Here is a 15,814-nt window from a genome sequence, read left to right as displayed (position 1 = left end):
GAGTCTGCAGCCTTTGGTACCTTTTTAGGGCTCGCCTGGCGTTGCAGCATGAAGCGCTGCCGCTAGCGAGCCTTATTGTCGTTGTGAAGGCCTCCCCAAGTGGTACAGAACGGTGCACGAGCAGACACCGGACTGTGAACACGCGAGCCGCAGGGAACGCCAACATGCACGCTCACGGTGTCACGCTCCTGCCCTCCCACATCTCTTCCAAAGCGCGCTCCAGGCTGACATGTTCTGCTGAAAAGCTGTGATGCCACGCAGGTTTGACCCGGCAAACTGATGATAAATATGTTCACTACGAGAGTGATATTTCTGGTGGCAATTTGTAAGGAAGTCGCTTTGGTAAGGAATTTTCGGGCGATTAAAAAATTCTCCTTGTAAGCAAAGTGGTTTCGGAAAAGTCCTTATTATTCCCCCGAACCCTTCTCCCCGGCTGTTGCTTTCCTCTTGAATGCTGATATAATTTCCCCTGAAGAAGTATTTGTGAGGCTCTCACTCCCAGGTGTCGGTGAATTTATAAACAGGCGCGCGCCGACGTGCAGCGCCGAACGGCGCAGTAATTTTCCTCCCCATCTCGACGCCGTCTTGTCCTCGCGCGCAGCCCCGGCAGATCCCGCAGTGTTTGAGTGTTTCATTGCTTCGCACCAAGTCCCCGGCTCCCAGCTTTATGTGGGGGAAAATGTGCTTCACTTCTTGCCATTCGTGTTTCTTTAATAACACATCATTATTACAGGGCCTGGGCAGACAGAGGCCCCGGGAGGATCTTGCAGCATGTGTGCCGTCCTCGAAGGACGCCTCAGCCACGGCCAAGCCTTATTGCAGTATCTGCAAGGGAATTGAACTGCACGCTTTGAAGCAGAGATGCGCTTTACTAATTTGTTTTTTACAATGTTTATTTTGTTATTTGGAGGATGAGTAAACTAAGATGGGTACGTACTTTTGTATCTGGAAAGTGCATTTATGAAAGATGAACCACTGACAAGGTTTTTGGAGATTGCTGGAAATTGGAATGGAGGTAAATTGGTACTCTATGTAGAATGCCACCTGGCCTCGATCTATGTGAGTAAAGTTATGCTGTATACACCCCAGAGGCCGGGCTCGGCCAAAGGGTATAAATAGAAGGGTTGTGGATAGCTCGAGGCCACACCCATACGAGTTATGGCCGCCGTCTGCTGTGCATTCATTACTGCTGCCAAGTGCGGGGCCTAGGCTGAAAGGGTCCCCTACGCTACAGTTGTGATGAGTATCGGGTCCTTCTCGCACTCCCTAAGACTCCTCATTGGCGCCGACGCAGCCCGCTGGCTGTAACACGCCCTCCTCCCAGTTGCTGAATCAGCTTGCCTCATGGAAGAAACGGCCGTCAATTGGGCCCGAGCCTATGACATCTCTCCTATTGCCCTCTTCCAGTGCTTAATTCGAGCCATTGGTTTCCAATGCTCAGCATGGTACTTAATCATCAACACTGGCGCTTTTACACATTAATTTATGGTAGGCACAGGAGATTAAGTGATTTGTGCAGAATCCCAGGATGTTGAGCCGACGCCGAGATGTGTCCAGCTGCGCCCACATTCTGAGAGGCTCTAGCAATCCGATGGAACTGCTGGCAGTTCCACCTCAACCTGTGCTGTCAATGATTCAGTCATCTCGGACCACAAGCCACTAGTCCCCTTCTTTGCAGACACGTCCCGAAACCCACCACAGAGAATCGTACAGTGGGCTGTCCAACTACAAATGCACAACATTCAAGTTGCCTATCGGCAAAGGGCCCACAACCCAGCTGACTTCCTCTTGCGCTACCAGCAGGCAAAAGGAGACAACGTTGAGGATGAGTGGGCAGAGACCTTCAACAACATGGTGGTGCAGGGGCCATACCCAGTGGTAATGACAGCTGAACACATTCAGGAGGCAACTAGATCAGACTCCTGCCTCGAACATAAAAGATGGAGGCAGTCTGTCTCCAAACGAGGTGCCACTTCCTGGAAGGGGCTCGAGGGTGTAACACTGAAGACAAGGCTGTCCTCAACCAGCTTTGGCGCATCCACCACAAACCAAATTAACCACATATGGATTACTACTACGAGGCTCTCGCATTGTGATCCAGAAATAACTGTGTGTAGACTGATGGAGCTAGCGCACGAATGTAGGCACTGAGGCTACTAGGCCATGCACGGCATGCAACAGCAGGGACACACTGACGCACACATGTACTGTACAGGACGGACCCCGAGCGGCCAAGACCCCCTTTATCAGTTTAGTCGCCACCGGCCAAACTCTTTTGCGTGCCAACATCACTATCCGTGATGGTGAGCCTGGGTGGTTCACTACTCTGTGGACCTCAGTAGTGACCATAGCGCATCAAGGGCATAAAGGAAAAGCCAAAACCCAAGGCCAGGTTGCAGAGGGAAGTATGGTTTCCTGGAATGGCTGAGCTTGTGGATGACGCAATAAGTGTGTCCCTTGTTATATTTGTGTCTGGAAGGTGTCCCCTGTTATCACAAAACACCCTTAAAATTGTTATCAATCCGGAAATATATTTCCCTGTTATAGTAGCAACCGTAGTCTCGAGAAGTAGGCTTTATTTATTTATTAATAGTTGTCTTATGTAGCGTGAACTTCAGTCGCTCGGTTTCATAGCACAGCTCAGGGTGGGGCAAAAAGCCTGATAAAGGAGCTTCAGTTGATACTCGCTCGTCCGCCTGCCTATTTCGGGAGCTCGCGATCCCAGTCGCACTTGCTGGGGGAGGTACTAGTACATTAAAACAGACATTTTTAACTTCTGAACACAAGGGCTCGTCACACTTACGGGAACTGCCTGCAGCATGGTTTTATCTACGCATTTGTTTTCTTTTTTACTTTGTAAAGATGATATTTGAAAATGTAATTGTAAGTAAATACAGCATTTTTAATCTAATCTACTTTGTTGACCAGCATATTATGGGTTATATTCTCCCGTATGCTAATCAACTTAGATACCACCTTGCTATTTTTGTGGCATATGTAAAACAGAATAAAATAAACACTTGTGTACCAATCAATCTTACAGAACGGCACTTAAGCTCTGAGAAACTTGATTTTGATACCTTTGCTGAATGTAAATAAAATATATTTTTGTTCAAAAATTGTTTTAGCTGTGTAATAGAGGTTACATAAGAGTGCCAAGTAGTGAAGAATTCAATTGCCCAACATGTACATTGATGAGCCAGAGTTACAGCTCCCAGAATGCATTTTGTGTTTAAGTGAACGTTCAGGACTGGTACATGGCATCCCTGATGACGAACACTTCCGTATCAACATGCTTTCCTGCAACATTCAGGCCGCCATGTGCCCTTTAACTTTCCAAGCTGCCCTGGACAGTGCCGCTTCTTTGAATAGTTCTTGCATTTACAAGTTTTTGAGCTATTGGCATTGTAAATCACAATGCCTTTTATTTATGTTTTAATTAGCAAAACAGATAAATAATAGGCATTGTCATTTACAATACCAATAGATTATGGGCCATATGCATGAACACATTTTCCCATAGACCCAGAATGGGCAAAACCCTTTGATGCATCTGGCCCTAAACTCTTACAAATGCGAGACCTATTGCATTGAAAATGCTTGTTACCTTTTCCATTGAATAACATTGGGTGCCCGACGGCTCAAAAGCACCCTGCACCCAGCCGCCTGAGTGCAGCTGGAAGTGCAACTACTACCCTACTCTACTTCCTCACTTGCCCTGAGTAAGTGACCAGGAGCTCAGCTCCCACAGCCGCGTGGCCTGCTTGCTTGCCGCCACCAACCGAAGGCCCCCTCCCCTCCATTGGATAACATTGGGCCTACCTACCTCTGCACCCGGCTGCCCCTGTGCCGCTGAGGGTGTACCAACTGTGGTGACTAATTTTATGTGATTTTGTAGAATTCTCTAAACTCGTGAATACACTGCAATGTGAAAATTAGGCCTCTCTGCGGGTGGCAGAATGAGGGCACTGTGTGTTTTTAAAATACCCCTCACACACTATGAATCCCATAGTGTCATTCTCCCATCATTGGGGTCTTCCCGTCCCTCTACGGGGCGGGGCGTGCTTCGACCTACGAGTGACGCGGGAGCACTTATATTTTTTTGACAATAGGCTATGTGATGTGATGAGGATAGTGATATGTGTTAGGGAGTGTAGGGACCTATTTGTGTAAATGATAGTGTAAAAAGGGTTAAAAATTCCCTAGCTAGTCGAAAAAATTAACTTTAATGGTTTCGCAAGCTGGGAACAAAAATCGGCTGCTAGGTTTAGCCTCAGGGCTTGAGTTGATGCTGAAGGGTATGGAATAAAGCCAGATTAGGCATGCGGTCACTAACCAGTCAACGAATCACCCTAAGACGCAGGCTCATGAGGCCCTATCACCACGCTTCAAATAGACCATACTAGGTCATTTTTCATGATAATGCCTCATTAAGGACCAACTCAAGCCCCGAGGCTAAACCTAGCAGCCGATTTTCGCGGTTTAGTTTTAGGACCATAGGCATTTAACATTTAGTTTAGAATTGAGTATTTTTCTAGGGATCAACAGAGGTCCTGATGAGTAGGCAGGAGGGGTCTGCCTATGAAACATGTCATGTCGACAAAGTAGACCACACTTGTAATTCTACTTACTAACCCCCTTTTAATGTTCCCAGCTTGCCTAATTTTCACATTGCAGTGTATTCACGAGTTTAGAGAATTATACAAAATCACATTAAACTAGTCACCACTCACATTGATAGAATCCCATTGTTTACAAGTCTAGCTCAGGAGGGTGATTCTATCATCTCCTCTACACTTCCCCAATTGATTTTTTTGGTGTACCAACTGTACCTACCTGACCCTGGGGGACCCCTGAGTCTATGCCCAGAACCTGAACTTCACCAGTCAAGTACTCACCTGGAAACCGATAACCCACTTTCCTGCCATAGGATAACATTGACTGGTTTGACTCGAAAAATCTACTCAGAAAATCTACTAAGTGTGAAGTTTTGAAACTCTAAAATAATCCTATAAAATCAACCCAAATACCGAATTCTGAAGTACTCACGTGATCAGGAGAGAAGCCAGATCTGTACCTTGATGCCCAGTACTGAACCACAAAAGTAATCCTAACCGGGTTTACTCGTAACCTGTATTTTCTCCATTTGAATCCATTGTCTGCTTTTCTATGAAATTTCTTCTAAGTGTCTACTTTTGAAAACTTGAAATATTCCTTAAAAATCGTACCTACTACTGAAACATAATTATTTACCTGTCTTAAGTAGAGATCCCAGTGCTGGACCTAGGATCCCATTAGTGGATTACAAAAGTAACAAGAGCGTACTTTACCTGTAACCTGAATTTTCTCCCATTGGATAACATTGCTAGATTTTCACTCAAAAGTTTCTAAGTGTGAACTTTTAAAATACCTTTAAATGCCTAAAAAATCATTGCAATAACCAAAACGTTTTTACTCCACTGTTTTCAGCTTAGACCCCAGGACTGAATCTAGGATCCAGCTCTGGAATTACAAAAGTAACTTACAAAGTAATCAACTCATTCTTTGTAGAAAAACCCATTGAGACTCCATGTTAGATTGTGTTTAGAATTGTGTTGCCTACTGCAACCCCTTTACCTGTTGTGTTTACAAAGTTATTTTCTTTCTGCAGTCATTACTTGAGATCCCTCACAATTGAGAAAAGTATATTTTTGATACCTGTTGGCTCTAAAAATAAAACAACTATATCTTTTGATATAAAAACAATTGGCCTGAAGTTCAGCCCTTGAGTGTGTGAAACCTTTTGCTGACGAGTGTGTACAACAAATGCTTTATACTGTCCTCTGGTACTGCCTTACTGCTCGACCAAGCTACCACTTTTGAGTGTAAGGTCAGCCCTGACTTTATCCTCTGTTATACCTCTGGGGTTGGTGGCCTTTATACACACTGTACCTTACTTTGGTCCAGTATATATAGAGCCACTTTCTCACAGCCTGGTGCTGGGAGCCTGGGAATGGAGGGGGGGTAGCATTCTTTTTCAAACCTGGATGGTAGGCAATGAGTGCTAGGACTGTGGCGGATGAGGATGGGAGGTTTATCAAAGCACACATGACATGGGGTAGGTGGTCACTGACCTTCATTAACATATACGCCCCTAACCAGAATCAAGACGCTTTCTTTCGCCTACACCTTAGGGATCTCTTGCAGACAGTCACAACACCGATTCTTCTTGGAGGTGATTTGAATCTGGTCTGGGAACCCGAATGGGATCGTACTGCGCACGCATACCAGGGGACTGGGGCGATGCCAGCCTCACTGAGAAATACCATTATGGACTTAAATTTAGTTGATGCATTGAGACATCTACATATGGACACTAAAGATGACCCTTTCTTCTCTCATGCACACCGGTCATATTCTCGTATTGACTATTACTTTTTCTCACTCTCCCTGATATGCGCACTGAGGAGTGCGGAATATTCTGACATATCCCTATCAGACCATGCCCATGTTATCATTTCGATACAACCTCCCCCAACCCACGTAGGGAGACCATTTTTAGATGGAAACTACCCCCCTCCCGTCCCACCAGTTCCTACGATATCCTGTCGATGTGGCGGACATTTGAAAAGAGATAGAGGCTGTCTTTTTGACTAATACTCTTACTGACACATTTGAGGCCACTAGGTAGGAAGCTTTTAAAGCCAGTATTCGAGGGGTCTTTACGTCCATCTCGATCATCAGATCTAGGGAGGCCCGGATAGTGGAAACTACCCTCTCTAGTGACATAAAAATATTAGAATGCAAAGATCACTTGCAACCAGCCCTCCGCAATAAACAGATTCTTGCTGAACTGCGGGCCAACTTTACGTGCTTCGCACCAATTAAGCGGAGAGACTCTTACTCACCCTTAAGCAAAAAGTCTATACGGGGGGATGAGGTTGGGGCATGCTTGGCACGACGCCTCCTTGGGCAGACCACACGAGCACGCATTGCTAAACTTTAACGTTCGGACGGCACCTGAGCTATTTCAGAGGCTGATAAAAACATGGAATTAGACACTTTCTATAGAGAACTTTACGCTAATGCACCTTGTTCTCTTGAAACTGTCAATGATTTCCTCAATTCTTGCCCTTGGGACCCTATTGATGCCTATTATGCGCAACTAACGGAAGACTCTCACCCACGACGAAATCGCGAAGGCCTTGAAACAACTTCCAATTGGCAAAATGCTGGGCCCAGACGGCCTCACAGTCACTTTTTATCAGGTTTTTTACCCACAACTATGGGAATACTTATTACATCTTTTTAACCGCTTCACAGATACCTCTGTCTTACTCAAACTATGTCTGGAACGGAGGTCGTGTTTATCCCAAAGCCCTCTAAGGATCATTTCCTGCCTGCATCATATCGCCCTATTGCCCTTTTAAACACTGACACTAAGATCTACACGAAAATCCTAGCAAACCGCTTGGAACCTGACCTTCCGGGTCTTATTGACCGTGATCAAGTTTGATTTATCCACCAGCGACAAGGGGTGGATAATATCCGGGGGATAGCCCATCCGGTGGGAAAAGCACACTTTAGTAGAATCCCCACCTGTTTGGTCTCCCTCGATGCAGAGAAAGCCTTCGATCAAGTGGATTTGGGTTTCCTCAGGGTGGTTTTACAAAGGCTGGGATTGGGTGCAGTGATGATTTCCAAACTAATGGTGCCCTTTGCGCTGGCTACCACTTGTTTTTGCTTCAATTGGTGTCTCACTGCCCCTATCTCCATCCATCGTGTTACCAGATAGGAATGCCACTTATCCCCGTTATTGTTTGCTTTAGTGGTAGAACCTCTAGCTGTTGCCATCCGCTGCAACCAGAACGTACAGAGTATCCCTATGGTGGGTTACCGACATAAAGTCTCTTTATTTGCTGATGACCTCCTTCTTTTGCTTTCCTCTCCCTCTACCTCTCTCCCAGCGGTAGCTACTCTCTTGTGTTCTTTCGAAGACTCATCAGGATATCTGATTAACCTCACTGAGTCTCGTGCCCTTAACCTTACTCTGCAGACTGAAGCGGTCTAAGGTCTGAAGGAAGTGATCCCGATACAGTGGATTGATGACTCCATTAGGTACCTGTGCCTCGATCTAACTCCCATGCTCGCGACATGGACCTCGGCCAATTGGACTAGATAAAGAGGCGCAATCCGGGAGGAACTACAATGATGGAAGGGCCTTCCTCTCACGTGGCTCGGCAGCATTAACACCATTAAAATGTCTCTATTCCCCAAAATACTGCATCTTTTTCAGTCCCTCCCCACGGCAATTCAACAGTCTAATATCGTAGCCTTACAACGAGATTTCACCAAGTTTATGTGGGGGACCTTCCGACCACGCTTCTCTAATAATATCTTGATGCTGCCATCAAGATATTGTTGGGCAGAACTGGGGTGCCCCAACCTTCGGGAATACTACTGGGCTTGCCATCTCTGATACATATTGGAATGGGTGGTTCGCAAGAACGAAAAACATTGGTTTCACTTAGATTGTGCGGTATTCTGTAGACCCTTATGGGATTTGTCTTGGTCCCACGTGGGGCTCGACCTCGCAGTGCATACATTGCTGCCCCCACAAGGACAGTCCTGGAGATCTGGGACAAGCTAGCGATACCCCGGGGTCTAAATACTTTCCCCTCCCCAATCCCCCTATAGCTCGTAACCCTATGTTTCCTCCTGCCCTGCAGCCACAGGCATTTCTTGCATGGACAGATGGCGAATTCCAAGTCATTCTAGACCTGTTTCAGAGTGGTAACTTCCTTACATTTGATCAATGTAGGCAGGCTTTTCACCTCACGGAAGGGGCACGACTGCAATACTACCAGATACGACACTGGCTCAACTCGGAGACCTACACCCAGGGGGGCACCAGAAAACTCACTGCTTTTGAATCCCTGGTTCGTAAATTTGAGGGCTTAAAGGGTTTGATTTACCACACATACTCTGTACTGCAGCACTCCCAGACCTCACTCTTCATGGCTATCAAACACGGTGGGCCCTAAATCTGGAAGACGATATATCGCCGTAGGGTTGGGACCGACTATGGCGGGATATCCCAAAAATATATCCGAGTACGCTTCAGCGTGAATCGGCGTACAAGGTAATGACTGGTTGGTACTATACCCCGACACGCTTGCACCAAATGTTTCCCCTCCCCCCCCTATTCCCCCCCCCCCCCCCCCCCTTGACATGCTTGAGATGCCGCAGAGATAGGAGACTTCATTCATATATGGTGGTTATACCCGAACCTCAGTGTTCTGGAAGGCGGTCCTCAGTCACATCAAGGAGATCGTGGGGTTTCCTATTCCTTCTGCACCAATAGTTACCCTACTGGGTATTAAGCCCTTAACACTAACTGCTATGACACACTTGGACTGTGCTTGATTTTACGTTTGCTGGGGGCGGCTAGGCAGTCCATTGCCTTATATTGGAAGAAACCGCACCCTCCCCCCATCGTCACTTGGTTCCTCCGGTTGTGGAATGTATTACCCCTTGAATTACTTACTGCTCGCATTAACCACACAGATGCCAAATTCACTCGGATCTGGCAGCCCCTCATAAACTATTTTACTGTGACTAGACACTCCAGACTGGTTTTGCCCCGCTTACACGCTCTACAACTGTTTGAAGACTCGCTTGAACCATACGTCGTGGGTCGAAAACCAGAGTCCTCGGACAAATTCATTTAGGCTAGAGGACCTCCTCTTTTCCCTCCAGACGACCTCAAAATTCTTATGTAGATTCTTCCTCGCAGCGCATCCCCCCTTTCTCCCCTTTTCCTTAAGAGTTATTCTCGTTTTTTTTCTCTATTTTTCTTCCTCAAGTTTTACATACATGACGCTGATGACAGTTCCTTGCTGCCTACAATGTTTAAAGGGGCCCATGATCAGAAGTCAACATGTCTACATCGAACTGCCCCACACAACTATATACTACAGTCTCCATCGATTTACAAATAGTAGACCAGATATATCGCTGGAGATATAGTGGATTCCCTCTCCGTGTTTTCAGCTTCTCGCTGGAATGTAAATCCTCTCATGATAGTTTGCATTAGGAGGGATACTACAATCTATCTTCTTCTACTTTATCAAAGCTCTATGAGACTGATTCCGAGATGTATTGACTGGGATTGATTCTACCATGCTTGCCTTTGTCATACTATCATGTTATTTAATGTGGATAATGGCTCTGCTTGGTTGCTCTTCTTACAGGGGACATGGGCCTTCCATTTGTTCTATGATCAATAAACAGAATGTGAAAATAAAAGAACGTTCAGAGATGCGTTTCGGCTGTCTCGCAGCCTTTCTCAATCTAAACACACATTGTGTGGGAGGTGCCTTATAACATCTCACTCATTAGTAAACATAAAGAAAACACTATTAGTTGGCACGTACCAGAATGTAGTGCATGAATGTAGTTAACTTTGTGGTGTGAAGAAACATTGTAATTGCCGTAAAACATCGCATAATCCATTTTATATTAATGTGAGACAGCACAATTACAAAACTGCGTTAAGCATCAACAATTGATTATGGTGAAGTTTTAGCGTTGCTGCCGCCAACAAATACTCTAAGACATTGTGTTAAATCAACATTACAAATGTTTCTTCACTGACTTCATCTTCCTTGCAATGAAGCACACCTGCGCAGATAATTCGTGCAACTTCACTGCCAAAACGAAAAATTAAAGTTTAACATTATCACTTATAAATTCAGGGCAAGCACAATGCGCGCACACACACACACACACACACCTCTACACACACACACCTCTACACACACACACCTCTACACACACACACACCTCTACACACACACACACCTCTACACACACACACACCTCTACACACACACACACCTCTACACACACACACCTCTACACACACACACACACACACACACACACCCCTCTACACACACACACACACACACACACACACACACCTCTACACACACACACACACACACACACCTCTACACACACACACACCTCTACACACACACACCTCTACACCTACACACACACCTCTACACCTACACACACCCCTCTACACACACACACCTCTACACACACACACCTCTACACACACACACCTCTACACACACACACACCTCTACACACACACACCTCTACACACACACACCTCTATATACACACACACACACACCTCTACACACACACACACCTCTACACACACACACCTCTACACACCTCTACACAGACACACACCTCTACACACCTCTACACACACCTATGAAAGATACCCCAATACTGTAGAAGAAAAGAAGTTATCTGTAAACTGCGGTTCTCCAGTTTTGGTATCTTTCATAGATTCACAAGCGACCCACCCTCCTCCAGATGGAGGCTCACCTTTTTTATTATACGTTTATAATACACTTGTGCTTGAAAATCTGAGAGCCTGGAGCCCATGTGAAGCGTTCTAGAGGGTGCTGTCGCCTGATAGGCTGGAGTTTGGACCATGCATAATGATTAGAAAGAGATATTAAAATGAATGGTTTTGCTCTATAAACTTTAATCTTGGAGTAATTGCTTACTGCTTTTCATGTACCATGGGACTTCGACCACAGGGAATGATTCATGCATGTGAATCTGTGATAGATATCAATACTGGAGAACCACAGTTTGCAGGTAAGTAACTTATTTTCTTCTCTCCATAGGAACATATTGACTGTTTTTCTCTGAAAAATTTTCTAAGTGTGTAGTTGATTTGTATGGAAACCAAAAAAATAACATTTGTGCAAAACTGATTTTACTTGCCTTTTCTCTAGGAAATGTCCCAGTGTGATATCTAGGCATATCACACCGAGTAGAAAAGTAATCTTTACAGTAATTTCAGTACCTTGACCTACTTGTATTTCAAACAACTGCATTTGGACTTGCATTCCCTTGTAAACACTGCATAATATATTGCAAAGCATTTATTTCACTTACCTATGCCAGGCTTGGCTTGGTTCTAGAAATAAAATAACTTAATATTTTTATACAAACAAAATTGATCTGAGTTCAGTCTTTGAGTGTGTGACATAATTTGCTGATTTAGTGTGTATAACAAATGCTTAACACTACCCTCTGATAAAGCCTTACTACTCTCCCACACTATCACAAATAGAGAGTAAGGTGCTATCTACTTTTACCTCTGCCTACCTTTGAAGTTCCACTGGACTCCCTGTACACTAAACCTCATTTTGGTATAGTATATACAGAGCCAGCTTTCTACAAATATTGATGAGATAATTTAAAGATTATGTAGACAGACCTAAATGTAAACCACTTGTATAACTAATAGAAAAGATCAGCGTCCTGAGCTGTCATCAAATAGTGACGGACCCAACTTATTTTGTCTTTCACTCCAGACCCCCCAATCCACCCCTCCTAGTAGGGCTTAAGCACTTGCAGTATATTTTACTGTGCATGAACAATCTGAAAACTGTTGAATTGATTAAACAAGTTGTTTGTTAATAGAAAAAATAATTCTCGGCCTAATGTTCACACGGTCTTCCTTTCTTTTTTCTCAATTAGCGGAAATGCTCAGGAAGAAACCCCATGACACAGACACCAACACAGATGCAGTCTTAAATGAAGTGACCAGAATGCAAGATTCTATTAAAGTTGAAATGGTAGAAATATGCCAGGAGGCTGCAGCTGCCAGGACAAAGCTTTACGAACTTGAAACAGTAGCTATGATTTTGGGTGTTACCATCAAAGCCAAATCACAAAAATCCTCCACTGAAACCAAGGAAGGCTCTGCTGAAAAGACTAGCAAGCCAGTGGTATCCGCACATAGAAGCGGCAAACCTGTGACATCATCTGCACAAATTGGCAAACATGTAGCTTCCGCGGGAAAAGACACCCAAGGTTTACCTTCAGTTGAAAAAAGCAGCGCACCAGTTATTTTGTCCCAAAGAAATAGTATAGACTCAAGCAACAGTCCAGTGACTTCAAATGAGAAAAATAGGAGAGAAGTAGTTTCAACTGGAAAAAGTGATGTGGCAGAGATGGAAACAAATACGGACAACACAGTTCTCCAAAGCAAGCAAAAAGCACAATTGCAGGTTTGTAATGATGCACAGTACAATGTGGCTGCCAGTTGTTTGTGGCAGTTTCCTTAGGCTTCACATTTATATATTGGTTTGGAAGCAGCTGTTATAATTTTTTTTAAATGTAGTTTGTGAATGAGTTAAGACTCCTTAGTAAAAGAATTTGTGTAAGTATTTAGCTTTCAAAATGTATCTTTGTCACAAGTAGCAAGGAATGGCGTAACCTATGTTTTTCTTGCAGATTAAAGTGTAAGTTATTTAAATTAAGAGCATAATATGTATGGATACTAATTTAAACGATTTAACTATTTGATACTTTTATTTCTAATGAATTGTTCTAATTGCAGATTCCTCACTATTTGAATACTCCCAGGTGCCAAACTGGATCTGGAGAAATTTCTAGCCAAGCCCCTACAGCCAGACGTTGGATCTGGTGTCTCCACACAGTGTTACACGTAACTAAGCAGAGACGCATGTACGGGTTAACCCAGCACTGCATGCCGGTGTTAGTTCCTTGCATATCAGGAGCTCTGCTCCCAACTTGGTTGGTTTTCTTATGTTTCACCTTCAAATTGTACTGATACTGCAGGAACCAGATGTTTGTCACAGACCCACAAACCATGGTTTTGTAATGCTTGGGCTTAAGTCCCATCACAGTCATGCAATAATTGTGCCTTTGTGCACCTACAGAGGATCTGGCAACACCATGTGAAGCTTTGGACTGGGCAACATAATATGCCGTTGTAATGGAAGCACAAGTCCTGCTCCAAATCGCGTGGTGCATGACCAGCCTATTTGCTAGGCGATTCCAACAAAAAATCCATTTGCTGATCAAAGTCTTCCACCAAGTTGAAGACGGTTAGTAAGTACAAGAAAGCTATGGGTGGCATGACCCCAACCCACCACTCAGGTGAGAAGGTACAAGGATGTCAGGCAAAATATCTTACCTCTCTGGTGTCATTCCAAGTATGACCCGGTCCTGCAGTTGGTCCTGGTGCACCCTGAACTGCACCCCGAATTCCCAATCTGTCATTGATTCCACATCAAATAACAGCTTTAAAGGAAGGCATGCGGCCCATATTTCATATATTTCCAGCTCAGCTCATTCTTATGAACTTCTTTCCTCTCTAAGAGCTGCAGAGGATCAGGTCCAATTTCTGCCAACAGCTCTTTCTGCTATGCAGACTGATCCATTGAGACCTTTTTACCAGGCCCATACTGATGCCAGTTGAGATTTCCACTACAGTTCCTTCAGGGCGGGTACTAATATAACATCTTTATTCGTGTGATTACTTAAAACCATTGCAACGATAAAACAGCAGTATTCTAGTTCTCCAAAGTTAAAACCATGGTTCTCATCCAGGGGATACTCATCAATAGTCATAATCTATGAATAATCCCCGCCCGTGTGCGGGATCCCGGAGCATATAGAAAATATATATATATATATATATATGCGTATGTGAAAACATATACATGCAGCCTAAAATGTTTCCAACATGGCAAAAATGCCGAAATTACATAGGTTTGCATTGTAGTACCCATACCGTCCTAACCCATAAGGAAAAGAGGAAGCACTAAACAGTTGTCATACAACAATGCTTTATTGCCATAAAGAAAACTTGTAATTGCATATTTTTTCACATATGCATATATATATGTAGATATATGTGTGTATGTATTTTCTATATCCTCCGGGATCCCGCACATGGGCGGGGATTATTCATAAATTATGACTTTGAGTAAACTCCTGGATGAGAACTAGGATTACAGGTAAGTAACTAATCCTTGTGTACCAAAGTTTACAGTTTGCACTTACACCAGGACTCTAGATACCTCTTTTGGACCATGTGTAAGAAAAGGGTTAATTAAGATTGAGAGGTCCAAGGCTACGGGGACAAGAGGTCCGTGGTCAATGGCAATATGCAGAAATCGCAGTGTACAAAATAGCTCCCTGAACAGCACGTGCGGGCAATGTGCAAAGTCAGCCTCGTGCAAAAATAGTGTTCTAGGTGTCAAAATTGATGTAAGCTAATAGTCCTTGTCCAACTGCGATGTGCCGAGCCAATAATGTACAGAATAGTTCTTCAAGCAGCAAGAGCAAACAATGTGCAAAGTCCGCAACGGGTGAAGTAGTTTTCTGGGAAACAAGAGATGGTGGCTAATGATTGGTTGTCGAAGGTGGGGACCAGGTTGGGCAATTAAATACTGGTGTTCAATATTTTCTCTTCTTGGGCATACTCATCAATAGTGATGAGCACTGAATAGTCCCGCCCATGTGCTGGGACCCCGGAGCATTAACAAAAAAGTACTAATATATACATATATATCTCAGAGCCAATTAGTTATAGATTCCTTACCTTAGAATTACCCCCAGGCATCAGACGGGATCCAGAAAGATTTTCATCAGCAGTACCCCTGCCCGTCGAAAGGTGGCATTGGTAGGCTCCACGTTCGTCGTTGGCCTCGTAGTCACCGGGATGACGTCGCAGTAGCTACTTAAACGCCGCCCTCACGCGCGGACGTGCTTTAATATTTCTGCAACAGCCAGTGCAGATCTGGAGAGAGCTGTACATCAGTCACTTTTTGATGACTTTTGTCAACACCGTTTTTAAGTCTTCAACTCCTTATTCATGTCAGGGATGCCCAGTTTCAAGGCTTGCGACTCCTGCAGCCGGCTGATGTTAGTGACTGATCCGCACAGCGTGTGCCTGTTTTGCCTGGAGCGCAACCAC

General features: G+C 44.4%; 1 protein-coding gene across 5 annotated transcripts in view; it reads left to right on the top strand.

The window, feature by feature from the left end:
- LOC144762286 (uncharacterized) overlaps positions 1-15,814 on the top strand; it is a 729,681-nt gene that overhangs the window by 455,779 nt on the left and 258,088 nt on the right. For all 5 annotated transcript variants that reach the window (XM_078647423.1, XM_078647425.1, XM_078647427.1 and 2 more), the window contains one exon: positions 12,562-13,094. In XM_078647423.1, the coding sequence (XP_078503549.1) occupies positions 12,562-13,094 (533 nt within the window). The remainder of the gene's footprint in view (positions 1-12,561; positions 13,095-15,814) is intronic.

Source organism: Lissotriton helveticus, chromosome 6 (genome assembly GCF_964261635.1).
Source record: "Lissotriton helveticus chromosome 6, aLisHel1.1, whole genome shotgun sequence".
In the NCBI taxonomy this organism is placed as follows: Eukaryota; Metazoa; Chordata; class Amphibia; order Caudata; family Salamandridae; genus Lissotriton; species Lissotriton helveticus.
The sequence above is the reverse complement of the archived record's forward strand: the minus strand, read 5'-3'. Positions and strand labels throughout refer to the sequence as shown.